Raw genomic sequence first — 15,875 nt, forward strand, 5'->3', positions numbered from 1 at the left:
ACTGTACAGAGCAGCAGTGTGGAGTAGTGGTTAGGGCTCTGGACTCTTGACTGGAGGGTCATGGGTTCAATCCCACGTGGGGGACACTGCTGCTGTACCCTTGAGCAAGGTACTTTACCTAGATTGCTCCAGTAAAAACCCAACTGTATACATGGGTAATTGTATGTATAAATAATGTGTAAAATTGTACAAAATGTAATTGTATGTAAAAATGTGATATCTTGTAAGAATTGTAAGTCGTCCTGGATAAGGGTGTCTGCTAAGAAATAAATAATAATAATAATAACTACACAGTAATCCTGGCTGTCCTGAACGCTAACCACTAAATCACAAGGCTTTCAAGTTAGCTGAGCTCTAACCACAAGACTACACTGCCTCCCAGTCCCTCAGGTCTAACCACTAGACCACACTGCCTCCCAGTCTCTCAGCTCTAACCACAAGACTACACTGTCTCCCAGTCTCTCAGCTCTAACCACAAGACTACACTGTCTCCCAGTCTCTCAGCTCTAACCACAAGACTACACTGTCTCCCAGTCTCTCAGCTCTAACCACAAGACTACACTGTCTCCCAGTCTCTCAGCTCTAACCACAAGACTACACTGTCTCCCAGTCTCTCAGCTCTAACCACAAGACTACACTGCCTCCCAGTCTCTCATATCTAAGCACTGCCCCCCCCCCCCCCGTCATTAGAAATCTGCTGACAATCAGCTAGCACATTTGTCTCTGAATTGCTAATTCCTCTTCTCATTAACCCCCTGCTGAGATCCTCAAATATTCACTTTGCTGTTTGCTAAGATGAACCAAAACAGCATCTCTGCATTCAATATGCTTAACATTCATCACCCTGCCTAGTGCCTGCCGGGCACAGCACAGCAGCGCCCTCTCTGGTGACCCAGGGCCTGGCATTGCCACCTCTCCCAAAACTGTTCTCTGTCAGCTAATAGGTGGGGGGATAGGGAGGTAGGAGGGGAGGGTCTCCACCTTCAATTGCACTTTCTGATTTCCACAACCACCGATATCCTCATAGTCACAGCAGTGCTTTACATCTGCTGGTATGCAGGACCACAGCACCCACTACTGGCTGAAATTTGCTGTGGCACTCTGTGGACCCTGTTCTCAAAGCTTCTAATCACTGCTGCCGCAGTAAGTTATCTGTCTTGTAATTGCGGCTGCGGCAGGCATTAATGCTGCAAGCTTTCTGTATGTTGTAAACTCCTGCCTTAACATTCAGAAGTTCTGTGCCAATATGCAGCACAGATACAGGCTTCACGGGGAATTTCTCACACTTGAGATTACGTTTTCGAGATGTAGCTCGCAAATATAAAGAACAACGTACCGTACATTTTACCTGAGAATGCTGGTCCCATCAAGCTGCTTTATAATTGTGTAACTTAAAAATACATAGCCACTCAAATTAATTAATTAAAATTCACTGGAATATAACTAGATAACATGAATCGATTTGCGTTCGTTCATGTCAACTTGTTTCCAGATTGGACTCTCTATTATTTTCACTTTTTATTAACCAAGAGTGGTAGTGTCTGAAGAAACTGCAAACTGAGTAGCAGTCGAATGACGAGAGCGCTGGGAGAGAGCAAGGTGCACAGCGTTGGAGACGAGAGGTTGAGGACCTGTGGCTGAGGCTCTGGCTCAGGTTAATGAGGAGCTAGGGGAGATGGGTCCCGATTCTAGCGGCAACGAGCTCCCCGCGCCTCCAGCAAGCGACCACTCGACCAAGGGGAGCCTTGCTGAGGAGCTGCCTCTCCTGTTCCCACTGGACCCTTTTTTGTAATGATATACTTTGTTTGCTCGGGACATGTTTGCTCCAGTCTTTTAATTAACTCCTGAATTAATTTTACAAAACTGGAACCAAGGAACGGAGTTCTACATGACAGGCTGTCTTAATTAAAGAGTGGAGGAAATGGCCCTTAGTCTTTCCGATTTTAACGAGCAACAGAGACTGAATCCTATTGTCTATCAGCCTGTCTGTTCCCAGGACAGTTTTAATAAAGTACAGGGCTGTATTTAGTGATTGTAAAGCTAATAGACTAACAGTATTGGCGACAAACCATCTGTCTGAACACAGGTAAAGGAAGTATGCTGTGCTGTACTGATGTTCCTCTCTGTGTTTCTCCTTTCTCTAGCGAGAGACCCTTGGTTCCTGTTTCACAGGTGTGGGAGACACTGTGCAGCCCAGAGTCAGTGGAACTGCAGCCCCAATACACAGTAAGATCAAATGAAATATACAACATTTTGCTGGGTTTAATGTGCATGTTCTAACCAAATAATTAGACTACACCTTACCATGCTTTTACCCAGGCTTTGCATGGTCAGTGCCTACCTATGATGTAAGGTCATATTTCCAAAGTGTTTCCTCCAGTTAAAAAAAGCCGAAAACGCCAAGTACAAAACTAGAACCAAACAAGCAAGTCATAAAATTCAAGGTCCCTGAAACACTTTCTCAGGTTGTTCTGTTGCTCGGTTTTGAATGTGAAACTGTCTTGCATTATTAAGATCTGCCACGGTTTCCATCGATAACTCACAAGGTCCATTCCAGTCTGGCCCTCGACTTCCAATCTGGGTTTATGTTCCATTGGCAGGTTTAATGAACCCAGTTGGAATAAAGACCCAGGCTGGAGTGGAACTGTCTGCTCTATATATTGCAGGTGTGTCACTTTTTTATTTATTTATTTATTTATTTATTTTTTTATACCTGTACGCTTATAACAAATCAAAGGAGAGAAAAAGCGAACAGCAGGCAGAGAGTCTCGGATCTATCAAAGTGACTGTATAAATCTTCCTTAGTTATCAGCGGAGGCTGGTCTAACAAGCAAGGTCAGAGGTCCCGTCAGCACTTATTGATGGCAAGTTTAGCCAATGGGGTTGTGGGGGGCTAGCAGGGCTGTATCCCTTGAGGGGAAAGGGATCGATTCAAACCCTAATTACAGAGCACAAAGTACGGATACCATTGGCACAGTGTTCTGTGCTCCAGCGAAATGAAAATAGCACATTTTCAAATCTACACAAATGCCTGGGTATTGAATTGTTCTGGTGCCGGATTACATTGATCTGACTTCCTGGAAGGGGCTGTGCAGCTACAGCTTCTCATCACTGGCATGTGTAGAAGGAAGAAGCACTTCAGCTGACAGAGAACATAATATTCACCCACCAGGCAGCGTTAAGGAAAAATCCCCATACAGTAAAGCTTTTAACCATCATTTTCTAATTATTATTTGATAGATGTGCCAAACTATTGTAACCACTGTAGTCGAATCAAGATTATATATATTATGTTTCAACTCACAATTGCATTAAAACTGGTCTTTGTGTTCTGTCAGCTGAACATTTTCTTTATTTTCACTCTCGTTAAGACTATACACAACACTATAAACCACAGTACAGTAACGAGACATTCTAACACCCCATGTTTTAAGTTCTCCTCACCACTTATGCACAGTGTAGTATTTCTCCTGGGAGAGACTTTAGAAGCCTCGTAAAAAAAAAAAAAAATGCAATAATTGGCAGCAATTTATTTTTAGCTCCGTTAATTTAATATGTAATTTTGCCTTGAATTAGCTAGTAGTAACCTGTTAATTCGATTCAGAGATGCTAATATTTAGTTTGATTATGTGGAAGACTTTGGGAAAGGCTTCTTGTAGAACGTTTGACAAGAAATTGTACTTGTTTCATTTTAATATTTCTAGATATTTTTATAGTTAGCTGGGAATTGAAGAAGATAGATATAAACACACAGCGCAAGACAGGTAGATTAGATTAATAGATGAATCATAAATTTATGTATATACATTACACTTAATAAAAGTATATTTATATATATGTGTGTGTGTTTTTTATATATATATATATATATATATATATATATATACATATATATATATATATATAATATATATGTGTGTGTGTGTGTGTGTGTGTGTGTGTGTGTGTGTGTGTGTATATATATATAATATATATATATATATATATATATATATATATATATATATATATATATAAAATATATAAAAACCCTAATGTTTTCAGAGGAGATTGAAGACTTGCAAAAAACAATGTCAAAACTTCAAGGCATGAAAAGCCTGGGTGCTGTGGGAGTGAGAGTAGAATGTTTCTAAACACTTCTTTAATGGCTGTCTGACAGCTGTAGACAGCTGTCCTGCTGGGGGAGGTGAGGGGTCAGTGGGATTAGGGTTGGGTTGCCTGAGGGAAGGTAAAACTGTCCCGGGAGAGGCGTGATATTAGGAAAGGTTTATATTAAGCCCACTGGACTTCCAAAGAGACCCTGTCCCCAAGTGAAGTCAAACATTTTAGTTTATAAGTGGGTCTTCAACCAAAACAAATGCAAGTAAAAACAAGTAGTTTATTATGAATTTCAAAGCATTAACATTGTTGTTCTGTTTTGATAACTTTATTTGCTTGTTTTGTTTTGCAGCATTTGTTTCGCCACTTATTTATTATATATAAAAGTGTGTTTCCTCGTTTAAAAAATCTACTGCGGTATATACCACTGTCAAAGCTTAGTGCTACAAAACCAGATAAAGCACAAGAGAGCAGGATAAAGCATAGAATTATGGTACACAACTATAGTGAACCATGGCCAAATGATGCTTAAATCCCTGTGCAGATTTACTATGGTCAATATTTTTAAGAGTTACCAGAATAAGCTGTAAAGATGCCCCATCACTTACAGAAGTGTTCATAAAATACCATTGAAATACCATTATACTACCCTGAAGAATCCTATCAGAACCATTAGCGGACCACAATGTAACCAACACCGACCCCCTCACCCAACATTTTAAAAACAAAATGAAATGAGATGCAAAGAAGGGGGGTGGATTAAAGGAAACGAGAATGCAGCCAGTTGCATTGCCTGAGAGCGGGCTCCTGAGACTTCCTGCAGCCAGACTCCCAGGAGAAGGGAGGGGAGACAGCGGCCCCCCGCTCCAGGAATGTCTCACCTGATCTCCCCAGAGGGAGAGATGCCGCAGGGTGAATTAATTCCGCGATGGATTTAACTGGAGCACATCCCACCGGGAGTGCCCTCCGCCCCGCCGAATGTCAATTAGCTGAATGACAACAACTTTAATGAGCTCTTGATTTTAAAGCCTTGTGTTCTAATCTCACAACCACTCTCAGACACACCAAGCAGCCTACCTCTTAGCAAAGGAGACTGGCTTAATCTAGAGGCTTTGTATCTAGATATCTAGTCTGGCTACCTACCGTCTGTATGTTTATCCTTTTAACAAACAAAGGGGTTGATTTTTTTGGGAGAAGGCACCAGGGAATCCAAATGGATTGTACCAACCACTTACTTTTAGGGGTGATCTCAGGATAGCCATGGATATGTGGGTGATGTAATCCAGGCTGATTCTCCAGTTCCTTAAAAAAAAAATCCAGCTGTTGCCTATCCCTGTATAGGTTGATCAAATCAGTCAACTAATGTATCTGAATTTATATTTGATTCCTTTTATAGCGACAGTGTAAGAGCACTTATTGATCCCTGGAGTTATTGATCATTGCACTGCCATTGCACTTACAGCACATCGTCACTGTTGATAAATTCTTTGATTCTAGCGAGATACCGGAGCAGTATATATGACCGTATATGGAGATTGATGGAATAGTGCTATTGTTTAAAAAAAAAAAAAAAAAAAAAAAAATGCAATGTTTCTGTTTAAGTGAAAGGTGTACTTCAGATTTACCACACATCCTGTGCTTTCACTACAGTTCAACCAGGATGTCTAAAAGGCTTTAAACATCCCTTTTATTAAACACTGTGGCACTGTTCAGTCAACCCGTCACCACTCCTCTGCTTTCCGCAGGCTCTAGATGTGAAGCTATCCCATGATGCAACATGTGTCCCCAGCACCAGCACTGACAATGATGGCCACACAGAGCGTCCCTCCCCCATCGTACCAGGAGAGCCAACAGGTGAGAGCGCCACCTTCAGACCTGGGGGTTGAAAGTGCTGCTGTGAGCTTCAACGCAATACATGTGTGGGTTAAGCTATTGGTAGAACCGTGGATGTTTTGAACAAGTAAGATAAACACTGATAATGAATTGCAGTACCGTGTTACCATAGAAGTGCCAGTGTGCTACCGTACCAGGGTCACTGTACAACGTCTGTTCCAAATCCGTTGTTACCATTGCTGGTAACACAGTGGTCTGCTAATGGTTCTTCACAATAGCACACTGGTCCAATAATGGTCTCCCAATGCATAGACACTGACTTTGTTGGTCACCTCTGCAGGTAAAGGAGCACACACATCATTAAATCAGAAGACCATAGTGAGGTTTAGACATTTTTGCAGATAAAGCAGGTGTAAAAGAAAATGGAAACGCGGCGTAATGTAGCATAGCCTGTCTGGAAGGGGTTCATGCATTATGATGCCGTATTCGAGCGCAGCGTTTTCGATGAGCAGGGCTTGCAGGCAGAACTCCTTTCCCAGCGTGTGAACGAAAGGGGGCTGGGGGCTGCCACAACGCGGACAGCTAGCACACGGAGAACCGTCTCCCTCCGCTAAAGAGATTAGTGCTGGGGGAGGAGTAAAGTCCCAGTCTGCGGGACTACAAAGGAATGCAGATGAGAGGTAGTTAAGTGTGAAGAACCTAATTTAGTTCCCATTTAGAGATGGGATTAAGACTTGAAATGCTCTCCAAGGGCAGGGGGGGGGGGGGGGGGTCTAGTTTCCTCAAGCTTGTCACGGCAGAGGCAGAAACCATCCCTGAATGAGAATGAGGAGGACGGGCGCCTCTATACCAGCTCCTTAGTTTTAACCACTGGACCACACTGCCCCCCAGATCCTTAGCTCTAACTGCTAAGCCACACTGCCTCCCAGTTCCTTCGCTCTAACTACGCCACACTACTCCCCGTCCTTCAGCTCTAACTACTTGGCCATACTGACTCCCAGTAGGACCTTGCTCTGCTTCTGCGTCAGTGGTTTCTCCCTGCGTGGATTATGCAGTGTAGCGGCTGCTGAGGCTCCCTGGACCTGAGATGTACTGCATGTCAGAGCAGTGAGCCCAGGGCCTGTGGGGAATGCCTTCCTTCTGAAGCATCCTTCATCTGTCAGGGGTCATTCATGCGGCTTACGCAGAACTGAATTGACTATTTATACTTCAAAAAATAGGTACTGTCAGATTATGAAGTACTCTAGGTCCAGCTCAAGGGATACATTTGTCCAATTTAATAATGAAGGATAGGCTTGGTTGGAACAAGGACTTGAAGAGACAGTCTTGCCTACCTCCGGAGACATACAGAATAATGTCACACAAATCCACCTGTCAGAAAAGGAATAATCTTTTTAAGAAGACCACCTTTTGACTCTTTTTTTTTTTCTGTAAATGGGTTCATGCCTTGACGAGAATGGACTCGAATCACACTGGTTCTTGTTGCCATGAGTGTTTTTTTTTTTTACAAGAGATATGCAAAACAATATGATCATTGTGGCTGAAAGATATTCCCCTTTTTAAGGTGTTAATATTTCACATCAATGCTTCAATGAGGGTCCCATTAAGTTCTGACCAGGGATGAATATGTAAATAAATTCTTCCTGTTATTGCAATACTTCGTGTGTTGACCGTGTATGATTTTGACAGTATTTGCCTCTCCTGTTACAATAGAAATGACTTCAGGTTTACAGGAGCTTAATTAGACACATCTGAGCCTAATTTGAGGCCAGAGGTTCAGGTGTACCTAATTAAGCACGCACAGTAGTCACCCACAGATCAGCGCTGTCTGAATCTTCTATGCATCTGCTGTTTCAGGTTTAAGATAAAATAACAAGGGCTGCCATTTGTAACTATTTGAATTCAGTGCCCTCATTAGCAAGGAACGGTCTTGTTAATGTAAAAAAAAAAAAAAAAAATGAAGCACTGTATATTTCTAATGATCACACCTGAAAACGAGTGTGTTCCTAATTGAGGTAGACTTATCCGAAAGAGTTGCAGAAAGACGGGTGACTCATCCAGTCAACCTGAAAATTGAAATGGATGGCTCAATTATCACTGTAAATGAAATAAATCTCTTTCTAATTAGACTGTGATCAATCTTATTCAAACCTGAACCTGCAACTTTTAAATACAAGGCTACAGTACATGAACTTACTTTACCGGGCTGAGGACCCAGATTGAGTTAGTTAATTAAATAATTAAGACATGACATTAACACATTGATTAAGAAATTAATTAATAGCACACGCCTCCTAATAATTACGCTGCTAACTTAAAAAAAAGTTGCTAATGAATTCCAATACAAAATAATTGTCAATCACTTGACGGTCATGTATTATACAGTATAGGTTGTGTGAATGGAGTATATCTAATACTTCTGTGTAAAAGTAACTTGTGATAAAGAGCTTAATCTTTAATAATACCTCGGGGACCATAGCCAGGCAGGGGATGGCATCTTTCCAGGCAGTGCCACCTGACCTCAGAAACCACGAGCGATTCCAGGTGGAAGGCAGAGGGGGCGCTGTGGGGTCAAGCCTAATGGAATGGAAGTGATAAGGTGTTGGTATCCTTGATTAGGCCTTAATGCTAGTCTAGCTGACTGTACAGTCTTCTCTTCGCTGTAAATACTGATGCTTGATCACAGCTCCTCTCTGTAGGATCCAAGATCAAACTTTGGCAATGCTGTGGCTTTAACAATAACATTTCTTGAGGTTGGAATGTCCTGCATTATATTTAGACGGCAAACGCAAAGCAAAGGGCTTATAGTCACCCATCACTCTGCATTAATGTTTTAGAAGTCTGAGCCACTCTCACAGCAAGTATACAAGCTAATGGACCTGGAAGCTTCACGACGCAGAAAGCAGGGCGGGCTCTTGTACTCCCTGCACAGGAGTGAGACACTTCAAGCACGTCTTTTATTTCATCTCTTCCAGATGACAGGCACCACTCAGCAGACCTCCAAGTCCCAGCCGGTCCATATCCCAGCATCCTCGGCAGCAGGGACGACCCCCGTCAGTGTGACCCTTGACCCCCAGGCACAGCTGGAGTCGGACAAGCGTGCGGTGTACAGGTGGGGAGAAAACCAAGGGCTTTCATTCCGGTTAAATTGATGTAGTTCAGTTATTCTGTCTGACTAATGTATCCACTCTGCTTTTCTGTTCAATACCCTGGATGCTTAACATGCCACGGCCCAAACTAATCTGGTTATAAGACACCATCGCCAGAATGGGTTCAGTTTAGACAATTACAGTTTCAGTGCTTGACTCTGGACCCTGACTTATCTGTGCAATGCTCGCTCCATCGGCTGCTCTGTGTCCTGCTTGCTTCCCTGGCTGTTCTGTACAAGACACGCTCCCCTCTGGCAGTTCTGTGCTCGACCTGTGTCCCCTGGGTTCTGGCTCATCTCCTGAGGGGAGCATTGTGAAGGCTTTGCAAAGCCTGGGGCAGAATTTCTAAGCTCCTCTGAGAGATGTACCTCACTTTGATGTGAGCAGCCAGCCTGAAGGCTGCCGCGGGTGGTGAGAAACACAGCCTTGATAACGCTCCCCCCTCCCCTCCCTTCCCTCTCTCTTTTCCATCTCTGCCCTTCCTTACACAGAAAGAAGGAATGGATTCAATGTTCTTGTGCTTTTATCATTGAGAAGTATTTGGCTTCAGTGAGCAGCGAGTGAATGACCGCGCTGGAGACTGGAGTCCTGTCTCTGCCAAGACTGAGCTGCAGACACAGTGTTGTTATTGCGCAGTCACCCTGTATAACATTTAGACATTGGTTATTTTCAACTGTAATATTTTACATATAAGTTGAGAGAAAATGGTGCTGGTCCTTTTTTTTTATTGGACTGTCAGAAACCGTTTAGCGCTAATCATTTTTCAGTACGATAAATAATCAAGACTAAACAAATTCCAGATAATATCACAATCATTTATTATTATTATTATTATTATTATTATTATTTATTTATTATTATTATTATTATTATTTATTTCTTAGCATTTCTTATTTATTTAATTACCGTTTCATCCTACTCAATGGTGTACTGTACTGCCCTGTCGATAGACTGATGTACGGTTTCTTGGTGGGTCACAAACTTAAGATTTAGTCACAACTTCCTAGCGTTCTTTCAACACTAATATCAGACACCACAGGAGGATTTCTGATTTGACTGTGTGTGTGAGTGTGTGTGTGTGTGCGTGTATGTACGCGCGCAATAGATCACAGGGGTAGCTGTAATGCACCATAAAGTCTGTTTACATTAACCGCTGTGAAGTCATTTTAATAATTTGTTCAAAAACACCCTGGCTATCCGAGAGCCATTTTCACACAGGGCTGAGAATGATGCCTCCGAATCAGAAGAGAACATCATTTGCGTAAGTTAAAAGTAGAAAGTACAATAAACAAATATGATGGCTCTTGTGATTAATTAACCTTGAAGAGAATGAAAAATGAGACTGGTGTCTCCATTCCGACCAGACAGGAGAGCAGAATGCATGCAGTATGCGAAGTCAGTTCACAACCAGAACTTCATATCACCCACCACTGAACAACACTGAGAGGTTGAGTAGATGCATGTTTCAACATGTCTAGACACCGAGAAATAACTATTTCTGAAGTGCTTGTTTACTTTTTCTCTGTTTTTATGGTTTTTATTAATATAAAAAATTCATCAATATTCCAGTACATCTCATCCTGTGCACGGCTATTCCGAATGTTATAAAACATTGTTAAATAAGATTATGTAAAGTAGTAGATCCTGACTACAATGTCAGTTTGTTGTGATTTATAAGTATTTTTATATACATTGCGTGTATGTGTGTGTGTATAATAAAAAGCCTATTAAATGAATATAAAAATACTTATAATTCACAACAAACTAACATTGTAGTCAGGATCTACTATTTTAAACCCCATTGATTAAAAACATATACCTGGTTTAGAATGCCAGCCGTTAATGAAGAGATCTATTAGGTTAATAACTGTGCATTTAATCATTTGAAAAATTCCATTTGGAGAGTAGGAATCATGGGGGCAAATCAGGCAACGGAAGTGTGTCAGTAATACTATTGCCTGTGCAGTTCCCCTCTGTGTATTGGGCTCCAACAGGCTGAGTTTAGCAGCCTGGGGCAGTGATGCACTGTGTGTTACATGCAGCCCGGGGCAGTGATGCACTGTGTGTTACATGCAGCCCGGGGCAGTGATGCACTGTGTGTTACGTGCAGCCCGGGGCAGTGATGCACTGTGTGTTACGTGCAGCCCGGGGCAGTGATGCACTGTGTGTTACATGCAGCCCGGGGCAGTGATGCACTGTGTGTTACATGCAGCCCGGGGCAGTGATGCACTGTGTGTTACATGCTGTCTGGTGGATGCACTGTGTGTTACATGCTATCCGGTGGATGCACTGTGTGTTACATGCAGCCCGGGGCAGTGATGCACTGTGTGTTAAATGCAGCCCGGGGCAGTGATGCACTGTGTGTTACTTTCAGCCCGGGGCAGTGATGCACTGTGTGTTACATGCAGCCCAGGGGCTTGTTCTACCTCTGCAGTGTGCTCAGGGTGGGCTGCAGATATTTAGCCTAGAGGGAAACATGTCAGAAATGCCACAGTGGGGATTTTATTGAACTTTGTGTTAAGAAAGAGAACAAGGCAATGCTATGTACAGGAGGGTAGCAGAGACTTGCAGAACAGGGCGGTCTTTGAAAAACAAAAGGAAGGGAAGGTTTTCTCTATGAGGCCCCTGTTTTGAAACCGTGATTTATAAAAAAAAAAAAGAAACAAATCTGGAAGATGTGAAATATTTCCCCCGATTTTGATAGCTGAAAAAAAGTCGATTTTATTTAACCCTTATTGTGGCTGAGGGTACAACTCCAACCGTAGTTTTAATTGCATTTTAAAAGTAAAACGACCAAATTTAGGTTATAAAAGGCAGCAAACGACTCCTACTGTACATGTTTATCTAGGATAAGATCATCCATTTCCCCCCACCCTCTGCCTCCTTCTCTCCTGCAAATCCTTTTGTTTTTTATTGCCGTCTCTAACTGCCCCCCTGTCAGCTCTAACCAGCAAGCTGTTTTATTTCTCCGCAGTGCAGATGCACTCGCCACTCTGCAGGATCTCTAGTAAGCATCACAGACTGATCTACGCTGGGATTCAGCCCAGAAAACCCCGACATCATTTGTATTGTATCTAAATGAGCACTGAAAACACCATACTCAAAAAGCAAGTATTTGTGCTTATAAGTGTGCCAAGTTTAGGGTTTCCTTCTTCAGGAAGCACACTTAAGTGAGCTCCTCAGTACTAATATGAAGCTCTGTACAGCAGTACTTTTTCAGCTCTCAAGTGAATATATAAATAGCGGCTTTACATTTTCAATGGTTTGGTCAACATGTTTTCAAAGGTTAACAGATTAGTTTCGCCCTCATCCCTCATGTGTCCTCTCTTATCTGGAAATTTGCATGGATTTAAAGTGAGGGGAGAGAGAGCGAGAGATTAAGCAAGCAGTTCTGAACTCCCTCCCCCCCTGGCAATATTGCTTGCATTATTAGTTCCCGGTAATTTAGTATCCTCCCCCCGAACCGTACCCGTCATCCATGACTCCTAATTGATGAAAGGGATGTGAAAATGGCACAAGGCATCTGTTAAGACACAGAGGGGGAGAAAGAGAGGAGAGAGTAAAGAGATGGAGTGGTTGAAGGATACAGGCAAACGATTTACTGAAGTGAATCTAAAAAAGTTATTAAACATTATTAACCCTTATTAACCTTGACATTATAACTGAATTTTTTTTACCAGTTGTTTTTAATACTTCTGCTAAGGCGGCAGATAGCTGAAATGTTTAGTCTGCATTCACAAAGGAAATGTTTATAATAATAATTCAAAAATCCCTTTTGTTCTTAAGCGTCAAATTGCATGATTTGGAAGTACCAGTAAACCGGGTGTTTGAGCGTATGCCTTTCTCAGGTTGTGATTGCTTGCTGTTATGGATAGGTAATAAATACACACAGTTTGGTTAAGGATGGTCTGTCTGCTGGGGTAAAGCTGCACAATTTTAGAGCAAACTTAACCATGGTGAACTTGTCTAAGGGATTAACTGTTCTCCAGCTTTCGGTTGTAAGAGAGAAAGACAGGGGGGGCGAGAGAGTGAGACAGCGAGGGCTCGTATGTCCTAATCTCCGAGCTGGCGGAGAGGAATTTGGCTTTCTCAGCCCCAGGATAGCCCCTGTGGGATTGCGGATAGCTGCGGAGCCTGGCTGATTGCTATTCCACTCACAGACACTAAAGAGAGCTGCATTAAATTGGGATCAGGTAGATTAGAGTCTAATATACCCGCCTATTAAAGGCTGCAAATGAGAGCGATGGGTTACCAGCACTTTGAGTGTGTGTGTGTGTGTGGAGAGGAGCACACAGCTTTAAAAATGAGATCCGGAGTTGCACAATAAGAGTTTTTTTAGTTTTTTGCAGATTTTAACCCTCTTCTTCTTTTTTGTTTTTTTGATTGGGTGGCAATGACTTTGAACACCAACCTCACAGCTTCATGAATTGTATAGAATCCCTTTATGGAGCGGCTAAGGGGGAGTTTATAGTTTACAGCTACTTTGATTAGGTACCCCTGTATAAAAGTGTAGTGCGCTAAACCATGGCAATAGCATGGTGAAGTTAGTAAAACACATTAAAGGCACAGTGAAGGCATGTTAATACACAGTATATGATGAAATGCATGATGAGCTGCTTGCAAATATACACTACTGTGGTGAGATATGTCTGTATTATCTAACTGCAAAGGAAAATCTATTCCGTACAGTATTTTTAACATTGGTTTTACATGTTTCCCTTAACATTCTGCTTTTTTAGGAATTTGTATGGAAATGGCACTTACAATACTCCGTCGTTTTTCATAACGATTCAATAATTCATAAACCTGGTTAATTCATGGGTAAACCATTTTGGCAATAAATTGTACATGTACTGTATTTTACTGTACAAGTGCTCTTTGCTAATTCAGTATTTCACTGTTTTGTTTGTATAAGACGGATAGGGAATTATCAAGGTATAAGAGTTGCGCATTTGTTTTTATTTTTTTTTCCAGCTGACATGGTCTCAATGTATTTTGTTTCTTTTAGTATTTTTATATTAAGCCCTGTTGAGTGGTTTGCAGTTATTGGTGCAAGGTGGCCGTGGAGCTCACCGCAGCCTCTCCAGTGACCTGCCCGTGTCTCTCTCTATCTCTCTCAGGCACCCCCTGTTCCCACTGCTGGCTCTGCTCTTTGAGAAGTGTGAGCAAGCCACGCAGGGCTCCGAGTGCATCACCTCGGCCAGCTTCGACGTGGACATTGAGAACTTCGTCCACCAGCAGGAGCAAGAACACAAGCCCTTCTTCAGTGAGGACCCCGAACTGGACAATCTGGTCAGTAAAGAGATGCTCACTGTGCTGGGTTTAAATCACGGCTATTCCACTCCAGGTTTCACGGGTAAAATGAGATCATGAATGACTTCAGGGTCTGGATGGAGGTTTAATTGTTTCAGTGAAACAATTTAGAACAGGGTTGGAACAAAGACCAGGAATGGAAGAGCCAACTTTGGCTGCACCTGATTTTTAAGTTATTTCCAAATATATCCTTGCGTTTTAATTTTAAATCTCTTCACAAGTTCTACAAATTTGGTGCGCCCACTTGACAGCAATCAATAAATTGTAGCGTTTTGGATGTCCGCACTCATGAACAAGATGAGATTATGCCTCTTATTTTGTATTCTTTATTCATTGATTATGGATAAAATGGCCCTCAAAAAGATGGTGTGCTCTAAATGACACCGTGCTGTTGTCCTATGCCTCCACTAGCTCGTCCTCACAGCGCCCTCTACCGGGGGGGACGGGGGATGGACACCCTTCATGTGTCTCCCCTCCGGACTTGAAAGTTCGAAGCTGCATTACTGAGCTGAGTTGATGAGAAGCTGCTTGATTGATCCCAGGCTGCACTAATCCAAGCTAATATCATCAGCGGCGCACTCTGGCATAAAGGGGACTGAAAGGCCAGAGGTATTAGTCGTCATTAAGGAGCGCTCTGTCTCTCTCTCCTTTTTCTCCCTCGCTCTCCTCTCCCTCCGCTTGCCTGCTTGGCAGTCGGCTGTAATTAGAAATGAGGGAGGGGAAAAAAATAAATAAAAAAGGTCGGTGCTCGTCATTATGGGCTCGCTCGGCCGGCGAGTGGCGCGCAGTCAATTAATTCTGCATCTGTGTGTTTTATGAGGCAGTGGCCGCGAGCGGGCCTTGTGCGTCGTAACTCTTCAGTGGGACAGTTATACTGCACACCCTGCCGCCAAGAGAGCTGGCATAGGGCCCTGAGTAAATGAGCTGAGCTAATTGGCAGATTTATCCCATCCTTGGTGCAGAAGTTCAGTTCCGCCCATTCCACTGCCCTTGAGTGCTGACTTTCGGAGAGAGAGGTCGACGAGCAAGCTGGCTTAAAACATTAGCATTTCCGTTCTGAATGCCTGGGCTCAAATCCCACTCAAGCCCCAAGTCAACTGATTTTGCTGGACTAACCATGCTAAAATAACTGAATCTCTTCGTTTTGATATGAAAAAAACGAGTTAGGGAGGGCTGAATGGCAGTGGTGTACTGTTGACAGCCAAATCATCTAGCAAGTTAAGAACAGAAGATAGATGGCACCTCTTTCATCCAGAGAGGTTACACTAGGGTCCATAAAGAAACAGGGTCAACATTATTATTATTATTATTATTATTATTATTATTATTATTAATAATAATAATAATAATAATAATAATAATAATAATAATAATAATAATAATAATAATAATAATAATAATAAACAAATATTATTATTATTATTAGCAGATGCCCTTATCCAGGGCAACCTTACAGTTGTCACAAAATATCACAATACAAAG

General features: G+C 42.3%; 1 protein-coding gene across 3 annotated transcripts in view; it reads left to right on the top strand.

The window, feature by feature from the left end:
• Nucleotides 1-15,875, top strand: part of LOC117397482 (homeobox protein PKNOX2-like) — a 56,328-nt gene that overhangs the window by 31,572 nt on the left and 8,881 nt on the right. For 2 of the 3 annotated variants that reach the window (XM_059009842.1, XM_059009843.1), the window contains exons 3-6: nucleotides 2,145-2,226; nucleotides 5,844-5,952; nucleotides 8,907-9,043; nucleotides 14,201-14,372. In XM_059009842.1, the coding sequence (XP_058865825.1) occupies nucleotides 5,866-5,952; nucleotides 8,907-9,043; nucleotides 14,201-14,372 (396 nt within the window). In that variant the 5' untranslated portion in view covers nucleotides 2,145-2,226; nucleotides 5,844-5,865. Of the gene's footprint in view, nucleotides 1-2,144; nucleotides 2,227-5,843; nucleotides 5,953-8,906; nucleotides 9,044-10,004; nucleotides 10,342-14,200; nucleotides 14,373-15,875 lie in introns of those variants that run through there. The other variant, XM_034913273.2, reaches the window with a different exon arrangement.

This window comes from Acipenser ruthenus, chromosome 39 (genome assembly GCF_902713425.1).
Source record: "Acipenser ruthenus chromosome 39, fAciRut3.2 maternal haplotype, whole genome shotgun sequence".
In the NCBI taxonomy this organism is placed as follows: Eukaryota; Metazoa; Chordata; class Actinopteri; order Acipenseriformes; family Acipenseridae; genus Acipenser; species Acipenser ruthenus.